At 44.1% G+C, this 21,223-nt stretch overlaps 2 protein-coding genes across 6 annotated transcripts in view; one reads left to right on the top strand and one right to left on the bottom strand.

Annotated features, from left to right (window-relative positions):
- The window catches only part of FARP1 (FERM, ARH/RhoGEF and pleckstrin domain protein 1), a 313,335-nt gene that overhangs the window by 278,066 nt on the left and 14,046 nt on the right, over positions 1 to 21,223 (bottom strand).
- RNF113B (ring finger protein 113B) lies at positions 631 to 19,375 on the top strand. 2 transcript variants are annotated; one of them, XR_008512799.2, is made up of 3 exons: positions 631 to 1,991; positions 2,099 to 2,237; positions 19,133 to 19,375. XR_008512799.2 is itself a non-coding variant. In XM_002824382.3 (2 exons), exons 1-2 carry the CDS (start codon positions 1,040 to 1,042, stop codon positions 2,152 to 2,154), a joined length of 1,008 nt encoding a protein of 335 aa, XP_002824428.2. In that variant the 5' UTR covers positions 631 to 1,039; the 3' UTR covers positions 2,155 to 2,492. The 2 variants fall into 2 exon arrangements, 1 of the variants encoding a protein (XP_002824428.2); XM_002824382.3 differs by lacking the exon at positions 19,133 to 19,375 and having other exon boundaries at positions 2,099 to 2,492.

Genomic DNA, 21,223 nt, shown 5'->3' with positions numbered 1-21,223 from the left:
GTTGCAGTGAGCCAAGATCGTGTAACTGCACTCCAGCCTGGGCGACAGAGCGAGACTCTTTCTCAAAAAAAAAAAAAAAAAATTGAAAATGATTATCTTAGGTACGAAGAATTGGCATGTGGAGGGGCCAGGCAGGGGACAGCCAATTTCCATTACAATAAGTGCTTGATAATATTTTTTTTAAATGTTTACATGTGTTACTTTTATTTCAAAATGAAAGCCAGCTACACAACCACAGGTGCAGTGTGATATGACAGTCTTTTAATAAAGGCTAGATTAAAAGAATAGACACAAAAGTGTTGACAGTGGTTATCTTTGAGGGGAGGGATTATAGGCGTCTTACTTTTTGCTTGTATCTTTTTTTGTTTTCTGCACTGCGCGTGTGTTGCTTTTAAATACTCATTTCGAGCGCCTGTGTTTTAGGATGAGCACCACCGGTTCGCTATGGCCTGGACTGATTCCACCCGTGGCCTTTTAGGAACCTGTTGAAAAATGAGTGTGCACTGAGGGAGCTGAGGAGCAAGTGAAGATGACTCTCTCAAGGAATCCATCTGAGGGCCAGGAAGCAAGTCAAGGGAGCTTCCGGAAGGGCGGGAGAAGCCTTTTTTTTTTTTTTTTTTTTTTAATTTGAGACAGGGTCTCGCTCTGTCACCCAGGCTAGAGTACAGTGGCGTGATCTCGGCTCACTGCAACCTCTGCCTCCTGGGTTCAAGCGATTCTTCTGCCTCAGCCTCCCTAGTAGCTGGGACTTCAGGCGCCCACCACCACACCCAGGGAATTTTTGTATTTTTAGTAAGGATGGAGTTTCGCCATGTTGGCCAGGCCGGTCTTGAACTGCTGACCTCAGGTGATTCTCCCACCTCGGCCTCCCAAAGTCCCAGGATTACAGGAGTGAGCCACTGCGCCTGGCCTAGGAGAAGCTTTTCTTTCACTTGCTTTTGCTTTTTAGAACTGGGAGGGCCCACGCCCCACATGCAGCGACGCAAGGGCGACGCAAGGGTGACGCACGCCACGGCCGTTGGGAGCCTGAGACTCAAACATGGCAGCGCCACCTTCTCCAGAAAGGACGGCCAACCAGGCAGACCAGGTATGCACCTTCCTCTTCAAAAAGCCTGGACGGAAAGGGGCTGCAGGCCTCAGAAAGCGCCCGGCCTGTGACCCCGAGCACGGAGAGAGCAGCAGCAGCGGGGACGAGGGCGACACAGTGGCTCGGCCCCCGCGGGTGGCACCGAGGCCCCGGGGCCTCCACAGCCGGCAGAAGGCGGCTCACGGCGACAGGAGGGGCGAGGAGGCAGCGCCTGAGAGCCTCGGCGTAGTGTACAGGTCCACCCGCTCGGCGAAGCCTGTGGGGCCGGAGGACATGGGGGCCACCGCTGACTTCGAGCAGGACACCGAGAAGGAGCACCATACGCAGACCATCTTCAAGTGCAGCCAGCGGGTCCAGGAGGCATTGCGGGGCCGGGAGCACGACCACATCTACCGGGGAATCCACAGCTACCCGAGGTACCTGAAGCCCAAGGACACGTCCATGGGCAACTCCTCGGGGATGGCGAGGAAGGGCCCCATACGTGCGCCAGGGCACCTGCGCGCCACTGTGCGCTGGGATTACCAGCCTGACATCTGCAAGGACTACAAGGAGACTGGCTTCTGTGGCTTCGGGGACAGCTGCAAATTCCTCCACGACCGTTCCGATTACAAGCACGGGTGGGAGATTGAACGGGAGCTTGAAGAGGGTCGCTACGGTATCTGCGAGGACGAAAACCATGAAGTGGGAAGCGAGGAAGAAGAAATACCATTCAGGTGTTTCATATGTCGCCAGGCCTTCCAAAACCCAGTCGTCACCAAGTGCAGGCATTATTTCTGCGAGAGCTGCGCGCTGGAGCATTTCCGGGCCACCCCGCGCTGCTACGTCTGTGACCAGCCAACCGGCGGCATCTTTAACCCCGCCAAAGAACTGATGGCGAAACTGCAAAAGCTTCAGGCTGCAGAAGGTGGGGGCAATTCCCATTTCACAGAAGACCCCGATGAGGGTCCAATTCCCATGGCTTAGGTTTCCCATAATTCTCACACTTAAAAATAAATGTTGTTGTTCTTTTAGGAAAAAAAGAGAAAGACTCAAGTCTGTATGCGCACTGGGGAGAAGCAGCCTGTTGAGTAAGATGAGAGAGATGACAGTCTTCCTGCAATCCCATGCCTGAGTATGTAACCAAAAGAATTGAAATCCGGATCTCAAAGAGGTACGTGCACTCCCATGTTCACTGCAGTATTATTTGCAAAAGCCAAGAGGTGTAAACAACCCAAGTGTCCATGGATGGATGAATGGACAAACAAAATGTGATACACACACACAATGGAATGCTATTAAGCCTTAACGGGAAGGAAATCCTTTTAAAGATTTCAACTGATCCTTTTAAGGATCACATGCTACAACTAGAATGAACCTTGAACACGACACTGTGCTAAGTGAAATAAACTAGTCACAAAAAGACCAATACGCTGTATGATTTTTCACTAATATAAGGTATCTAGAGTTGTCAAAATTACACAAAAAGTCGAATGGTGCCAGGGGCTAGGAAGAGCGGGAGTGGGGAGCTGTTGTTTAATGGGTACAGAGTTTGAGTTTTGCTGGATGAAAAAGTTATAAAGCTCTATTACACATCAATATGTATATAGCTAATATGAGTGAACACTTAAAAATGGTTAAGGGTACATTTTATGTTTTGTACTATAATTAATTTTTTTTTCAAAAAAGCTAAAAAGAGATATCAGAGAAGGAAGAAATGACGGAACCAAGACCGGGAGGGAGTGGAGAGGATGGGGTTCAAGAGTTGCCAAAACAGCAAATAAAGGATATCAGTTAAGAACCAAGGAGGGGAGGAGCTGACAGAAGAATATCCACACTGAAGTTTGGATTTGATTTTGTTTGGCTGATGTTAACATCCTCTCACTTAAAATGGCAATGTATTCCTCTCCCAAGACAAACACCAACAGATCCACGCTGAGTTCCTCACAGCTGATGAGTTCCTTACAAGGAACTGACACAGATTATGTAAATTTTCATAAGAGCCTATTTCATATATCAACTTTGACTGTGAATTCCTTGAAGACTGAAACCATGTCTCACATACTTCCTGTTTTTTAATGGCCAACAGGTAGCTCAATAAAAAGTTAGTGAAAAGTCAATCAAACCAAGCTACCTAGCAGTCGGCTATGCAAGCACCTCTTGCAAAGCGAACTTCAGCAAAACTTTCCACTTGATTTTGACCTTGAACCACACCCATCGACCCACCCACCACCATGGCCAGGTTGCAGGCAAAAGCAGAGCTGTGGTTGAGGCACAGACCCAGGAGGAGATAGGATTCAAGTCATGGTTCTACCAGTTACAGCTGCGTGACCTTGAGTATGTTACTCTACCTCTCTGTGCCTCAGTTTCCTCATACATAGTAGTATCTCACAGGGTTGTTTTGAAGCAAAAATTAACATATTTAGAACAGTGCCTGACATATACTATGTGCTATAAACATATCGATTATTGTAATTCAAGCAGGGAAAATGGCAGCTTGATAGTCAACAAGGCAGACAGTTCAAGTGCCCCAAAAAAGTGAGCCATTTATTCTGGCATTTCACATAGAGCTTTCTCTAAGAAATTGTCCTTGCCAAAGCTAACAACACAAAGCTTGTGTACGATGACTTACTGGGCCCTACCCCTAAGTCCGTCCGTTTTTGTCAGTTCTGTCAAAAGGCTACTTTATTCACTTTCAAGCCTTCCAAAAACATTTGGAATCTGCACAAAAGAAGAAATATGAAACTTTCAGGCACTCCGAAGCAGAAACTCTAAGCTCTGGCTCCAGGATTTTCCTCGCAAGGCTCACTTTACAATGCTTCATGTGTGTTTTAGACCCCCTCATAGACACTGGAGTCAGCTACACTCATGAACCTTGTCAAAAAGTGCTCCAAGTCACCAACCTTTTGAAAACATTCCAAATATGCACTAAGATATATAGTTCTTATTCCATTTTTAAAATGACAGAATAAGGTTCATAATCAATCATTTGCAAAATTAAGCAGAAAGGCGATCAACAGTAAGCGTTGCTGAATTTGGCAATTTGGTTTACTAACATAGAGTGGGTAAACAAAATCTAGCATTTTGGCCGATTTCCTTCCAGTCTTTTCTCAGTGTATTTTTCATATTAATGTATGAAATAAACATTCTGGAGTTGGAAGGAAGAAGCAAGCAGGACTGCAGGGAGTGCACGCATTCCTTGGGAGCTGAGTCCTTCCCATCATCACGCTCTAAGGTCACAACGCTGGAGCAACCCCTCAGACTTTTGCTGAAATAGCGCAGAACAGGGATGAGGACAGTCCCCCATCAGCACTGCACCACCTTACACAGCACACTGCTGGGGAAGTAAAGAGCAGTGTGGGGCCAGCTGGCTTTCAAAGTTAGCACCGTGGTTACGAGCATTTTATCCTGTCTGGACTGGGTCCCACCACATCACACCCCAACCCCTATCCTTCTGGTCAAAAGAACACATCAGCCAGGCTACAGTTAAGCAACAACTGACTTGACCTTTTTTCTGTTCACTGAAGGCACACGTAATGGTCAATAAGTCCTTCAGAATCAACATGAGCAACGTGAGAAAAATCTGGCAAAACCAAACAACGCTTTGATGTTTTCATTAATTTGCATGGACTTATGGAGGCAGCTCCAGTCCCTCTCCCCATGACTGCGAGTTTCTGGTTAGGCCTTCTGAAATCCTGAAAATGCCTCACAGGCCTGCATTCCAAGGTCACAAACCCCTAGGATTCCAAAGACTCCAGGAGAGGCAAAAGCCTAGAGTACATGAAAATCAAAACCTGAAGACACTGTACCCAGATTGATTAATATCCTGTAATATACAAAATTCCTTCTAAGGAGTTTTCATAAGTACCATCTAAAATTGAAGAAAACGGGGACATTTTGCTGTTGACTTTTTCTGTGTGCCAACTGCCCATAAAAATTCCTCTCCTGTTTTGCAAGGACAGAACTCTCAAGAACAAATGACCTAATTAAACCTGAGATTTCCTGGCTGAGAGCTGTGTATAAAGCTGAAATGTACTGAAATGATGCTGAATTTGAAAAGAGCTCTATGCCAAACTGATTCAATGAATTAGGTTTGCCTTTTTTATTCTACATATCCAGTGCTGGAGCTAAAAAACACGAGACTGACAGACATCCTTAACTACTTTTATTTATGAAGCAACCAGAATGCGTATTTCCCCACTTATCTACTGCACATTTTTCAAAATGTGATTATACCACACTACAAATGCATCTTTTTGGCACATTTCATTGGTCTGCCTTTGCTACTGGGTTGTTGCCAGTGCAGTACAATAACGTGGATCTGCTGTCTCTCATCCTAGCTTTCAGAAATGTGCTAAGTTATCTCATACTGTCCTCGGGCTCTAGACTCCCACCCCCACTGATTTGCACAGATGTGCAAGGAGAAAGAATTCTTTCTTCCTTTAAATGAATGTCAAGGGCCTGGCAAAATCCTGTACTAAGAAATGCAGAAGTCAGCACTCTTGAAAAGCTGGTTATTAGCTCACTTTCTTCTCTCTCCAGCTTCTCCACTTCCAAAAAATAAATATGAAAACTATAACACTTGCCCAAGGTCTAAAAGAAACCAGGAAGCGGGCAGGTTAAGGGCTAACAGGTAACTTTTCTCTGCTTCTGTCCGTTGAATGTTAAGGAACTGTTCGTTTCATAGCTGAGCATTTTAAGGGTGCTATGCTAGAGGCAGCTCTGTGATTTTCATTCTTTGGCTACAACCCCTGGGGAGGTGAGGTCATGGGGAAATTCCAAGGGGGTCAAGGAGACCAGAAACCTAGCTGGTCACATAACTGCTCAGTGGCACTGCTGGAGACCAGCCCCAGCCCCCATGCCAACCCCCACGACGCCCTATTTTCAGAGCTTTGCTGATCCTGCCAGTTTCTCCTGCCTTCCAAGCACTCTGTGCCGACGGCCACCAAGACATCCCTGAGCAGCAGAAATGAAATCAGTCACCACACCCTGGTGTCTGCAGGACTCCCGCTGAGAAAAGTCTCATTCACGGCTAATCAGAACTAGAATTCTCATACTTTTTCCCACCCTGTCCAACAAACAGCAGAGCACAGAAAAAGAACAGCCGGATTTCCATGGCCCTGCATTGTCGGTGACATCTTCTCTTTGTTACCATCCAGAAGAGAACTGCTGCACTGACAGGAGGCTGGCAGACACCCCCAGAGCGCCACAACACCTGCAGCCAGAGACCTAACGCAAAACAAAACCAAACCTCAGGCTGAATGTGATTTTCTGTGTGATAGGGAAGAAAACGTGATAGAGAAATGTGACCGAGCGCGTGTGCAGATACGTTCAGGGGCACAAGTCTGAATGGTCAACTCAAAAATGTCATTCACACTCTCGACATTCGACGAGTTCAGAGGCTACCTCATTGGTGGGGAGGCGGATTTTAAGCAAATCATATAAATTAGACTAATCTGTGAATATCTGACTGAATCTGCACCCTTAGAAAATAAAAATTTTGCATAATTTTTTAACAATGTAGCTCTGTTATGATTACTGCTATTACAGTAAATTTTTAAATCATCTCATATTATACCATGGTAAAATAAAATGCACTTCCAGTTGAACATGGCAGATTAACCGCATGCTGTATCAACACCAAAAATCCTACAAAAATGCCAGTAAATATACTTTAAGAGGACTATAGCAGAAGGAACAAGAGCAGATAAAACATTCTACTGACTTTTGGGTGACAGAAAGCAAGAGAGAGGTCTGTGATGATTTGTATAGTAAGTGATGCTCAGAGAATTCCAACAAAATAGTCCAAAGCCCAAGAGGCTCATGCTGAATGGGGGGGGGAAGGGTGTGGAAAACAAGAGGGTGCAAGTCACTATATGAAGAGGCTAGACCTTTGCACCCAGGGACCCTCTCCCACCTACCCAAACCCCAAAGAAGTTTATTACCCAAGGACATTGAACCAGGAAAATTAGAAACTCACATACGCCAGGCACAATGACGAAGAGGGTGTGTGTAATTCAGGGCTGAAAATGAGGCACGAGGTGTTGGGAATTGAGGAAGAATCAGTCTACTTACTGTACCAGGGAACCCCCACAGTCCCCTTCTTCCATCCTGCTTTCCAGAATAGCTTATCCAGGTTTATTCCAGGCAGGGCTGGTGGAATTATTCTCAGGACCATCTCAATGAGCACATATACTGATATTTGAGGATTTCCTTTGACAAAAAAGACCAGTTGCTGCTTCATCATTTTAAAGAAAAATCAACAACTGACAAGCCCCATCCATGTGCACAAAAATTCCAACCTGATTTTAAGTGCCTTGGATCGGCCAAAGATCAGTACACATTCAAGAAAAGCCTGCAAAATGAAAGTCAGATGCAAAACAAAGAAGAGGAAAAAAACCTTCTAAAAACATGCAGATGGCCGGGCGCGGTGGCTCACACCTGTAATTCCAGCACTTTGGGAGGCCGAGGTGGGCAGATCACTTGAGATCAGGAGTTCGAGACCAGCCTGACCAACATGGTAAAACCCTGTCTCTACTAAAAATACAATGATTAGACCAGGTGCGGTGGCTCACACCTGTAATCCCAGCATTTTGGGAGGCCGAGGCGGGCAGATCATAAGGTCAGGAGATAGAGACCATCCTGGCTAACACGGTGAAACCCCATCTCTACTAAAAATACAAAAAATTAGCCGGGCGTGGTGGCACATGCCTGTAGTCCCAGCTACTCGGGAGGTCGAGGCAGGAGAATTGCTTGAACCTGGGAGGCGGAGGCTGCAGTGAGCCGAGATCGCGCCATCGTACTCCAGCCTGGGTGACAGAGCAAGACTGTCTCAACAAACAAACAAATAAAACTTAGCCAGGCGTGGTGACGCATGCCTGTAATCCTAGCTGCTTGGGAGGCTGAGGTGGGAGGATTGCTTGAACACGGGAGGTGGAGGTTGCAATGATCTGAGATTGCGCCACTGCACTCCAGCCTGGGTGACAGAGTAAGACTCTGTGTCAAAAAAAAAAAAAAAATGCAGACATTCTAGGGAGCAGAAGAAAATGTTTTAAAATCCAGACTATCTCCCGAGACAATAAGAATCTCTTCCAAAATACAAGAGTTGCTATGGAAAAAAGGCCAATAGCTCCCCAAAATTGATAATATGGATAATTGAAAGTTTTATTTCTATATTAAAGATCTGAAGAGATCTCATAGAAAGTAATGCAAAACGTAACTAGATGGAAAATTTTAAAGGTAGGAAAGTAGAGAATCTTCCTAAAGCCCTAATAATCATATAATATGAAGTTTTTTTAAAGAATTTTTTTTGAAAACTTAGGAAATATCTCAGACTGATGGACAATGGTCTCCAGACTAAACGGAGAAAGCAAAATACCCAGCATAAATAATTTTAAAAGGATTTACACCGAGGTACATGACAGAAGTTGTGACACTTTAAAATCTTAAGATTCTAAAATGTTCCAGGGAGAAAAAGAAAAAATTAAATCATATCCAAAATGTTAGAAGACAACAGAGCAATGTCTTCAAAATTTCACGGAGAGTAGTTTCCATTTTTAACTCTGTATATAGTAAAATTATCAAGGAAATCTAAGCATGCCTTAAAGTTTCTTGTTGTTGTTGTTCTTTCAAGAGACGAGACAAGGTCTTGCCATGTTTCCCAGGCTGGTCTTGAACTCCTGGCCTCAAGCAATCCTCCCACCTCAGCCTTCCAAGTAGCTGGAATTACAAGCATGCACCACTGCATCCAGCAAAGATATTTTCACATGTTAAAGATTCAGAAGAAATGTAGCTCCTTTACCTTTCTGAGAAAGCTACTGGTGTATGTGTTCTACCAAAACAATGCATTAAATCATGAAATGAGATGATACGGAATCCAGAAAAGAGCGTGTCCAAGAAAGGAGAAGAGTAAAGGAAAGCCCCTGAATGATGGTTGTGAACTAGGCCTAGAGTACAACCCATTCAGAGAGAAGCTGAAGGATGGGGGTGCTACAGAAGGTGAAGCACCAGGAAAAAGGATGATGGAGGAACTGAATGGCTATATATGGCTTAGAGATCAGTACAAATTAGTTGAAAGAAAACTGATAGGTCGGTTCAAGTTATTAGCAATGGATACATAGAAAAATCAAACAAATTTTAAAAAATGAATTAACAACAAAAAAAAGTTTTTGAAGAAAACTATCATAGGGCATTATCTGGCTCAGCAGTGAACAAGTCCACACAGTCATAATGACATACACACCAACACTGAGTTAAGCAAAGACTGCACTGCGAACCACATTGGGTAAGTGCAGCAGGGGTTGAGAGCTGATCCCCTCTGCCCACAGCAGGAAGTACAGGACACCTGAACATTTCAACTACTTCTTAAACAGCCTCTCAGCTCAAGATCCTGTTTCCTGATCTTCTATCAAATCCACAAGGTCTCAAAGCATTTATCACTCCAATCACTTTGGGAAGGGCTCCACCAGAATGAAGGGAAAAAAACACACACACACACACATACACACACACACACACAGAAATCAGAAGATAAGCTCCAGGAAACAAATTTCAAGAAAGAGAAGCAAAGGGGATGACCAGGGTCATGGAGAGATCCCTAAAGCTGTGCAGGACAAAGATCCTACATCAGGTGACAGAGGCAAGGTGGACCCCCCCTGCTAGATTACAGTAGAGGAGACCCCAGGACGCTGACCAGGCCAGTGAGAAACCTGGCCCAGTCTGAAGACTTCTGGACAAGGTTCTCTCAAGGATGAAACAGGATATCTAATGATCTGATTAATCTGAGGAGACTAAAAGGCGATTTAGACAACAGGTGAGAGTTTCAGAATTAATTAGATAAGTACGTGGAAAATGAAGCAAAGAAAAAGCAAGATAATTATTAACTCCACAGGAAACAAAACTGGGCAACAAAGGAGAATTAGTTATGGTATACACATGAGCCACAAAGCTCATGACGCAGTTTAGCTGTCAATAGTGATAGCAGAGTCTATTACAACAGCATGGCACCAAATCTTTTTTTTTTTTTTTTTTTTTTTTGAGATGGAGTCTCGTTCTGTCACCCAGGCTGGAGTGCAGTGGCGCGATCTTGGCTCACTGCAAGCTCTGCCTCCGGGGTTCACACCATTCTCCGACCTCAGCCTCCCAAATAGCTGGGACTACAGGCACCCGCCACCACGCCTGGCTAATTTTTTGTATTTTTAGTAGAGACGGGGTTTCACTGTGTTAGCCAGGATGGTCTTGATCTCCTGACCTCGTGATCCGCCCGCCTCAGCCTCCCAAAGTGCTGGGATTACAGGCATGAGCCACCACGCCCGGCCAGCATGGCACCAAATCTAATCTATTGGAAGGCTCTTTATTCTTGTATAGCTGTGCGTCATTACTACTGATTATTATTATTAGAAAAATAAAATTAGATCCCAATATTGAGTCAATGTAGTTTTTTTTAATGAATCATAAAGTTCTAGAAGACAATATAAGATTTTTTAAAACTGTTCACGGCCAGGCGCGGTGGCTCATGCTTGTAATCCTAGCACTTTGGGAGGCTGAGGCAGGCGGATCACTTGAGGTCAGAAGTTCGAGACCAGCCTGGCCAACATGGTGAAACCCTAGCTCTACTAAAAATACAAAAATTAGCTGGGCGTGGTGGTGGACACCTATAATCTCAGCTACAAGGGAGGCTGAGGCAGGAGAATCACTTGAACCAGGGAGGCAGAGGCTGCAGTGAGCTGAGATCGTGCCACTGCACTCCAGCCTGGGTGACAGAGTGAGAGTGAGACTCTGTTTCCAAAAAAAAAAGTAAAACTGTTCTCAAATTGCAGATCTCTCTAAGCATGACCTAAATGCTACATGCCATAAGGGAAAAAAACTAAAAAAGTGCAAAGCCAAAAGCAAACTAGGAAAAAGCACTTGAATTACATATTATAAAGGGCTGATTTTCTCCATATACAAAGGAACGCCTATACATCAATAATAATTCTCCATATATAAAGGAAGTCCTATAAATCAATAAGAAAAATATTTGCAACCTCATGGAAAATTGGGCAAGGGACAGGAACAGGGAGTAGAAGGATGGTCAAGAAAATACAAATGGCTTGTCGAGTTGTCAGCATTTGAAAATGTATTCAACCACAACGAGTAGTAAGAAAAGTGCAAAATGACATTTAAGAAAAACTGGGCTGGGTGTGGTGGCACATGCCTATAATCTAAGAACTTTGGGAGGCCGAGGCAGACAGATTGCCTGAGCCCAGAAGTTCAAGATCAGCCTGGGAAACATGGCAAAACCCAATTTCTACTAAAAATACAAAAAAATTAGCCAGGCGTGGTAGTGCACGCCTATAGTCTCAGCTTCTTAGGAGGCTGAGGTAGGACAATCCCTTGAGCCCAGGGAGGTCAAGTCTGCAGTGAACCATGATCACGACACTGCACTTCAGCCAGAGTGACAGAGCGAGACCCTGTTTCAAAAAAAAAGAAAAGAAAAGAAAAACTGGCATCTCACTGATCAGATTAGGACAGGTGAAAATATGTGCCATCACTGTGGGTTTCAGGTTGGGGAAAAATGGCCTAAACACAGTGATTAAGAGCCAACAGCAGATCCAGACTGTGTGGGTTCAAATCTCTGCTCTGCTACTTGAGGTGAACCTTGGGCAAGTTACTTCACCTCTCCTGCCTCGGTTTCCTCATCAGCAAAACTGTGATAATGATAATACCTCTCCCCTACAGGTAGCTTTGGGGATTAAACAAGTTAATATTTGTAAAACATTTGATACAGTTTATAGCACAAAGTAAGCACTATATGCAAGTTCATAAAACGAATGAACAGTTATAAGGTTATAAGACGTGGAGGGCAATATGGCAATATCTATGTATATTAAAAACAAATACAGCCTTTGACCACTGATCCTTCTAGGATTTTACACTTCAGGTATCACCCATCTTCAGTGCGGTGTCGTTTAGACAAGCAAAATATTCAGAACAACCTAGATGTCTATCGACAGGGAACATTTTACAGATTTAACGGTACCCCTCTGTTTACATGCTGATAAAAAGAATGAGGCTAATCTGTATGTACTAATATGAAACCATCTTCAGAGTGTATTAAACTGAAGAGAACAAGCACAATACCATATTTAGGGTATGCTACTATTCATGCTAAGTGTCTATGCATAAAAGACTTCTGGGCCGGGCGCAGTGGCTCACACCTGTAATCCCAGCACTTTGGGAGGCCAAGGCAGACGGATCACCTGAGGTCAGGAGTTCGAGATGAGCCTGGCCAACATGGCAAAACCCCATCTCTACTAAAAATACAAAAAAACTAGCCAGGCATGGTGGTGTGTGCCTGTAATCTCAGCTCCTCTGGAGGCTGAGGCAGGAGAATTGCTTGAACCTGGGAAGCAGAGGTTTCAGTGGCCCGAGATCGCACTACCGCACTCCAGCCTGCATGACAGAGTGAGACTCCGTCTCAATATAAAGAAAAGAAAAAAAACAAAACACACTTCTGGAAGGGCTTTTTTTTTTTAAATGATGAGACATTATCATATTAAGGTCTTACCAGGTTTGTTTTAATGGGAAAGAATTACTAATGATGCTGAAGTGTTGGGAAAAGTCTTTTTTAAATAGAGTAAACTTTCCTCTGTAAATTTTCATTATTTGTGTAACAAACTTTTTCCCATGGCCTTCTGTTAAAACAAACTTCAGAGTGACAAAGGGTCAAACTGTCCTGAACTCTGAATTAGTGGGATTTAAAAATCAAGACATGTCCATCTTTGGGCACAGAAGAGCACTCACAATATCTTCAATAGTTACAGTCTGCCTCAAAACACTGACATTTCTCTTCAAAAACGATTTCTTTTAATATCAGCATAACATGCCAAGTTACAGTACGATTTTAAATTACTTAAAAGATAAAGAAGAATGAGACCAACGAAGCAATCATCACATCATTCACTTTGGACAATTTTTTTTTTTTTTTTTTTTTTTTTTGGCTGGAGTGCAATGGCTCAATCTCGGCTCACTACAACCTCCGCCTCCCAGGTTCAAGTGATTCTCTTGCCTCAGCCTCCAGAGTAGCTGGGATTACAGGTGTGCACCACCACACTCAGCTAATTTTTGTATTTTTAGTAAAGACAGGGTTTTGCCATGTTAGCCAGGTTGGTCTTGAACTCCCGACCTCAAGTGATCCACCCGCCTCGGCTTCCCAAAGGGCTGGGATTACAGGCGCGCACCAACACGCTCAGCTAATTTTTGTATTTTTAGTAGAGATGGGATTTCACCATGTTGGCCAGGCTGGTCTCAAACTCCTGACCTCAAGTGATCCACCTGCCTCGGCCTCCCAAAGTGCTGGGGATTATAGGTGTGAGCCACTGCAGCCGACCCACTTGGGAGAATTCTAACTGACAAACCTCTCAACCTGCCAGACCATGGCTCTATTTCAGAGATCTTCCCCTCTCACACATATTTATTTACACATTAGATGGTGGAGGAGGAAGCCAGAACAACAATGAAGAATGCTATGTAATTCCTAAAACAATTAGGAATATTAGCTTGTTTTGTATTAAACAAAAATCTAAGTTCTCTGAAAGACACCTCTCATTGGGTTCACAGCAGTAGGTAAAGATGCATACAAATGAAGGCCACAGATGTGTCGCTTTGTTGTTAATCAAATACAAATCAAAAGAATCTTAAGCCAAGGGATTCGATTAGAAAGAATTAAAAGGCTTTTGAGCATAAACCTACCAAGAGCAACCCAGACTCTCTGACTCTTTCAAACTAGAACTAAAATGTCCTAGTTTCAGACTAGAACTAAAATGTCCTTTCCCACATTCTCAAGAGTTCCTGAAATGCTGCCCTGTGGCTGTCAGGTAAACAGAGTCCAGATGTTCTGTCACCCGCCATATGGTGAAAACAAACGCCACGCCCCCAAAACTGACCAAGGTGGCCCGCGAATTAACAAATGGAGGCAAACTATCCATATGCCAATTTCCTGGGCCTTTCTGTCCTTCGTTTCCTGCACCGTCTTACATGCTATCAGGTAAACTCTTCATTAAAAGTAAGGCATTCGCAGGACTTAGTGCCAACAGGATTATTCATGGAGGTACAGTCAAGCAATCCAGCAATTAGAATTAAGCTAAAGAAGGATAATCTTGAAGTGTTTAGAAAAGGTCATGCTGGCCGGGTGCGGTGGCTCATGGCTGTAATCCCAGCACTTTGGGAGGCTGAGGTGGGCAGATAACCTGAAGTCAGGTGTTCGAGACCAGCCTGGCCAACATGGTGAAACCTCATCTCTACTAAAAATACAAAAATTAGCGGGGCGTGGTGGTGGGTGCCTGTAATCCCAGCTACTCGGGAGGCTGAGGCAGGAGAATCACTTGAATCTAGGAGGCAGAGGTTGCAGTGAGCCTAGATCACACCACTGCACTCCAGCCCAGATGACAGAGTGAGATCCCATCTCCAAAAAAAAACACAAACAAGTAAGTATTTGATTTGATTTTCCTAAATGGCTATTTGGGATCTGAAGGGGAGGGGTAGTTTTTTGTTTTTAATTTTTAACTTTTATTTTAGGTTCGGGGTACATGTGCAGGTTTGTTATATAGGTAAACTCATGTCACAGGGTTTTAACGGACTATTCTGTCATCCAGGTACTAAGCCTAGTACCCAATAGTTATTTTCTCTGCTCCTCTCCCTCCTGCCACCCTTCTCCAAGTAGGCCCCAGTGTCTGTTGTTCTCCTCTGTGTGTCCACGAGTTCTCATCATTTAGCGCCCACTTATAAGTGACAATATGCGGTATTTGATTTTCTGTTCCTGCGTTAGTTTGCTAAGGACAACGGCTTCCAGTTCCATCTATGTTCCTGCAAAGATGATTTTGTTCTTTTTTATGGTTGCATAGTATTCCATGGTATATATGTACCACATTTTCTTTATTCAATCTGTCATTGATGGAAATTTAGGTTGCTTCCATGTGTTTGCTATTGTGAACGGTGCTGCAATGTACATTCGCATGCCTACGTCCTTATGGTAGAATGACTTATATTTTGGGGGGTATATATCCAGTAATGAGATTGCTCAGTTGAATGGTAGTTCTGTTTTTTGCTCTCTGAGAAATCGCCACACTGCTTTCCACAAAGGTTGAACTAATTTACACTCTCACGAACAGAGCACAGGCATTCCCTATTCTCCGCAACCTCACCAGCAACCTAAATGGGTATTTGTTTTTAAGATCTTGTAGCTCCTGACTTGCAAGGCGCCTCAGCCACTCCTAGAACATTGTTACAGCATCTCTAACTTTACCAGAGGCTAACAGGCCTGGACATAAGAGAGACAGAAACAATCTAGAAGTCAAAAGTAGATAAAGGGTAAAGTAGATAAACAGTGTCTGAAGACTAAGATCATAAATAAATGTATATTTGCCACCCATTTGTGACTGTAAGTTCAAGGCTTTTACGGACCATGGGGGCCAAACAGCTGGTGAGGTCAGCCCAGGTTTGAGAGGTTCAAGGTAAGTTTATCCAGAAACCCCAAGAGGGGTTTCTTCAACAAAGATTTAATGAGCACCTACTACAGGCCATGCCCCTGCCCCGAGCTAGGAATAGTGGCACAGACGCAAACAAAATAAGCCAGAATTATTGGTACACAAGGAAAAGGTTCTCTTCTGCACATCAATAAGAAGGCAAACTTTGTCAGTTCTTGCCTACCCACCACCTTAGAAATCTGTCCTTACGCCACTTAGAAACTCCACACTTGTACGCAGGCATGGCACACAGAGTATTAACTGATTCATCTCACTTTAGGTGTCTCCCCTGACACTTAAGACTTTTCTGGAAACATTCCTGCTACAGTTCTATTTTCTAACCCATGAAGAACACTTTTAATAGAAAGTGAATCACAAACCCCCTCCTCCAAGTGCCAGTGAGAAAAAAGTCAAGTGATAAAAGAAAGAGACAGGAAGAGCCAGGCACAGTGGCTGGCCTGTAATTCCAGCACTTTGGGAGGCTAAGAGGAGAGGATTGCTTGAGGTCATTTTGAGAGCAGCCTGGGGAAGATAGCAAGACTTCCGTCCTACAAAAAAGTTCCAAAAATTAGCCAGAAGTGGCAGACCGCTTCTGTAGTCCCAGCTACTGAAGAGGCTGAGGTGGGTGGATCACTTGGGCCTAGGAGGTTGAGGCTGCAGTGAGCTATGATCACACCACTGCACTCTAGCCCTGGTGACAGAATGAGACCCTGTCTCGAAAGAAAGGGAGAAAGAAAGAAGGAAGGAATGATGGAAGGAGGGAGGGAAGGAAAGAAAGAAAAAGAGAGACAAGAAGGTAGGGACTTCATAGTCCCTAAAGCCTTCTATACACATTCTGGGAAATCGCCACATAATAAATAGTCAAGGGCTTGAAAGACATCTGGGAACCCCCTTCCCATCATGTGAACTCAGCCACATTCCTCAGAGAAAGGTCAACAGGAAATGACCTCAAGAGACCTTTGACCTCAATCATGTTGACTTAAAGACTACTGAAGCCGCCGAGCATGGTGGCTCATGCCTGTAATCCCAGCACTTTAGAAGGCCGAGGCAGGCGGTGAGGTCAGGAGATCGAGACCAGCCTTGCTAACATGGTGAACCCCGTCTCTACTAAAAATACAAAAAATTAGCCGGGCGTGGTGGCGCAGGCCTGTAATCCCAGCCACTCAGGAGGCTGAGGCAGGAGAATCGCTTGAACCCAGGAGGTGGAGGTTGCAGTGAGCTGAGATCATGCCATTGCACTCTGGCTTGGGCAACAAGAACAAAACTCCATCTCAAAAAATATATATATATATTACTGAAGCAAGATAATGGAGGTGAAAGAAATTCACAAAACATATGTATATTATCAATTTGAAAAAAAATAGAGCATTCTTAAAAATGTAAAAATCAAGGAAACTGTGGGATGTTGATGATAGGGAAGGTTCAGCAGGAGGGCATAGGGGAATTCTAACTTCTGTTCCATTTTGCTGAGAACCTAAAACTGCTATGAATAATAAAGTCCATTAAGAAAACAAAATAAGGCAAATATAAGTCAGGCGCCGTGGCTCACTCCTGTACTCCCAGCACTTTGGGAGGCCAAGCAGGTGGATCACCTGAGGTCAGGAGTTCAAGACCAGCCTGGCCAACATGGCAAAACCCTATCTCTACTAAAAATACAACAACAACAAAAAATTAGCCAGGCATGGTGGTGTGAGCCTATAATCCCAGCTACTCAGGAGGCTGAGGCAGGACAATCACTTGAAGCGGGAAGTGGAGGTTGCAGTGAGCCGAGATTGCACCACTGCACTCTAGCCTAGGCAACAGAGCAAGACTGAGTCTCAAAAAAAATTTTTAAATTTAAAAAATTTTTAAAAATAAGGCAAATATGACAAAAGCAATCTGTGTGTGCTGGAGTGGTAGTCGTTAACAACAGGTGTCCTTGTTGGTGTGTGTAGGTATTCTGCCTACTTTTCTTCACTTTCCATGTTTCTACAATGACCTTATTTTTACAATTAACAAAAAGAAACAAGAAAAAAAGCTTTTAAAGAAACGAGGCTATTTTTAAATTTTTTTTTAAAGCCTCAGTGGAACACAGCCCATTCTCACGTGAAATACATTAGGCTATCCTTGCAATCTGCGTAGGACAGCTGGTCTACCCAAATCATCCTGTAGCAATGCCGGGAAAGAGGGGACAGCCACTACCCAGTGCGAGGCAGCCCAGGCCCCACCATCACGCCTACAGCACACACCTGCCAGAGTGCTGGCATATCCACTCAAAGGAGGCTTCATTTCTCAGTTCCTTTATGATGTGACTTCAATTTAAAAATAGAACTCCTTCTTCCCTCACCTCCATCACCAAGCTCCAAAGACATGGTTTCCTGGCCACAGTCTCTCACAGGCTTTCACTGGACCTGGGCTTTGGTTTCTAAAAGGTGAAATGCTGCAAGCAACCTCTGGTACCAACAACTGTGTAACAGACAGGTCAGTATCTTCAAAGGTGAAGCTAAAGTACATCTTTAAGACCATGACTGACCTCTGAAAATGCCTTGAAGGAGAACAAAATTGTACTACAATGCTGAAAATGATGATGAAATCATCTGGTGATTGACCAGATTTTCATCCTCCAACTTCACAACTGCTCACTACTTGGCACTACGGTGAGGCCAGTGAGGCACTAACCTTGGGTGGAGAATTTAAGGGAGTGCCAAATACTCCATAATTAATAGGTCATGTGTAATGAATATTTTTTAAAATCACAAGTAGGCCGGGCATTGTGGCTCACACCTGTAATCCCAGCACTTTGGGAGGCTGAGGCGGGGGGGATCACCTAAGGTTGGGAGTTCGAGACCAGCCTGACCAACATGGAGAAACCTCATCTCTACTAAAAATACAAAATTAGCCAGGCATCGTGGTGCATGCCTGTAATCCCAGCTACTCAGGAGGCCGAGACAGGAGAATCGCTTGAACCTGGGAGGCGGAGGTTGCAGTGAGCTGAGATCACGCCATTGCACTCCAGCCTGGGCAACAAGAGCAAGATTCCATCTCAAAAAAAAAAAAAAAAAATCACAATTTAAAAAAAAACCACAATGAACAAAGCAATAAAATTTTCAATGAAGATTGGGTCTGACCCTGATCTTGCAAGATAAATCCCTCTCACCCTCATCTGGCATACTCAGGGACACCTGTACTACAAGACGACCCCAAAATGTGCCTCCTAGAAGAGTGTGGACTCTGGGAAAACCTGACTTCGCTTATTAGCTGTGTGACACTGGGCATAATACCATATAGTCTAAGCCTCAGCTTCCTGTCAAATGAATACCTTCCTCATTGAATGGCTGAGTAAAAATCTATGCAACATGCTGAGCACAGTGCCCAGCATGATACTAGCACAAAACTGGCCGTGGGAATAGCACCCCAACAAGAAGCACGATTCCAGGGATGGGCCAGAAGGTGTTTCCTACATGCTCTTTGCCATGCTCATTCACACACCAGACTCAAGCAATTTTCAGGAAATGGGTTTTGGCAGATCACTGGGATTTCTCTACCTTGAAGATAGACTTTTCTTATTTTTCTCCTCAATCTTTAGGACTGATGAACCTTCCTGGCCCAAAATTATGCCGGGAAAAGCAAGGAATGGAGCTTGCTTTCCCAGCTCTCCAAGGAATGGAGGAGCCATCCTGTCTAGCTCCTCCAGGTGAACAGGCAGGTGCGGCCACAAACAGCATGACGCAGACGGAAGACACAACCATCTCTGCCTTTCTCAGAATTTTCTTTCCTAAAAGTGAAGCACGCCATTTTTTAAATAAAAAGAATCAAACCACCAGACAGTCTCAGCCCCTACAGTCCTGGCTAAATTACCTATAATCCTGAGAAAAGCAATTGTTCCCTGTCCCTGGTCCCCTGCCAAAGGCTCTGAGCCTGACCTCAAACTCACACTTTGGGGTTTATTCATGTGACTTTGGAGTTACTATTCTCAAATGGTACCTAGAGCCTGAGTTCATGCTTATGCTACTCTACCTCCAAAACCAAAGCATCCCACTGACCTGGACAATCTTGATCTGACAGCCCTGAACTTCTGAACTACAAATAAACTCCTTGGAATAACCATCTCCCCAAGAAGACCACCTCTCACTCAAGTATCACGTGCACCTCCCTTACTTTGTTATGTGCCTTTGACACACTGGAATGTGTCAAAATGACCTTTGAGTAGATGGTTTCAATAGTAGAGTAGGGATAGATTTGCAGTGCATGTTCTGTAGCCAAAGTATGTCTCACATGACTTTTTATATGTGTAGCGGGCTTAGCTTAATCCACAGGGGAAAAAAATTTAAGGTTTTCCTTTTCATGCACTCCGAAAAAAACAGTTTTCTCTTCTCATTGTAAATAACATGGTCTGGCAATTACAAAAGCAATAAAAATTTGTGGAACTTTAGAAAATACACAGAAGTTCAAAGCAGAAAATAAAAACCACTTGGATTAATCTCACGCAAAGAAAACCATAAGTAACATCCTTTTCTCAATGCACGTAAGTATATGTCGTGCACAGAATTTTAAGCAAACATGCTCATCTTTTAAGCAGCAAACTAACAGTATAATCACAAAAGAAGTGGTAAGTGACCTCCCAGCCACGGGAGGGTCCAGAAAGAGCAGTAACTCAGAACCTCATCCTGCAGAAGGCCAAGGGAGGCTACATTTTACAAAGAAATGTACAGAAATAATTTGTGACGATGTTTACCGCTTAAGAGAGTTCATCTTAAATATTTATTGAGCACCTACTATGTTCCTGGCACTCTGCCAGGCATTAGGAATGCAGATGTGTAAAATACTTAAGTAGAAGTTGCTCTAAGTGAGGAAAGACTTCCTGAGCTTCTATCTCTGCTCTACCAATCATAACCTGTGTGATCTTAGGCACACTTAACCTCTCTGAGCCTCCATTTCCCTCTTAAGTAAAATGAGGATAAAAATCAGGGTGGCTGGGCTGTTAGAACTCAGCCTAGGACTTCAAATGTTCAGTAAATGTTAGTGCTCAAATAACCAAAATGAGTGGGGAGGAGAGTAAACACGCCAGTACAAGCACGGAGGGTCCACGCTGGCACCCGGGAGGAGACGTTAGCCTTAGGGAAGGCTTCTGGAAGGAGGTAGGCAGGGACTGGGGGAATGTCAGAGCAGAGAAGGACTTGGTGGAAGGCCAGGGCAGTGGCAGATGGGAAGATGTGACAGAGGAAGGCTCTGTGGCTTGTAGGAAGGTCACCTAGACCAGCATGGGGGAGGGGGACTGATCAAGGGGAAGAGGGAAGTACAGGAGGCTGGGAAATAAAATGGGGCAAAAACACCAGGTTTCTTCCAGCCAGGCTCATTATCAATTCCAGCAAAACAGTAACATGATCTCACACAATGATCACTTTAAAACCAAAACTTTTCTTGACTACTCCAATCAACTCAAAGGGCGCTGATTCATGCTTTCTAAAACTACTTTTACAAGTGAGCATTTTCTAAAATCTCTATAAAGAGGCAGTGATGCAGTGAGGTGATCCTTCACGTCCACTCTGCACACATGCTAAACTCATCAATAGTGTCTCTCAGCGTCCTTCCGGCATGACCCAGCAGACCTCAAATTAGGTATTTCTTATTTGAGGGTATTACTGAAGACTAGATGAGGAATTTGGTTTTTGCTAAT

The sequence above is a fragment of the Pongo abelii genome, chromosome 14, assembly GCF_028885655.2.
Source record: "Pongo abelii isolate AG06213 chromosome 14, NHGRI_mPonAbe1-v2.0_pri, whole genome shotgun sequence".
NCBI lineage: Eukaryota > Metazoa > Chordata > Mammalia > Primates > Hominidae > Pongo > Pongo abelii.
The sequence above is the reverse complement of the archived record's forward strand: the minus strand, read 5'-3'. Positions and strand labels throughout refer to the sequence as shown.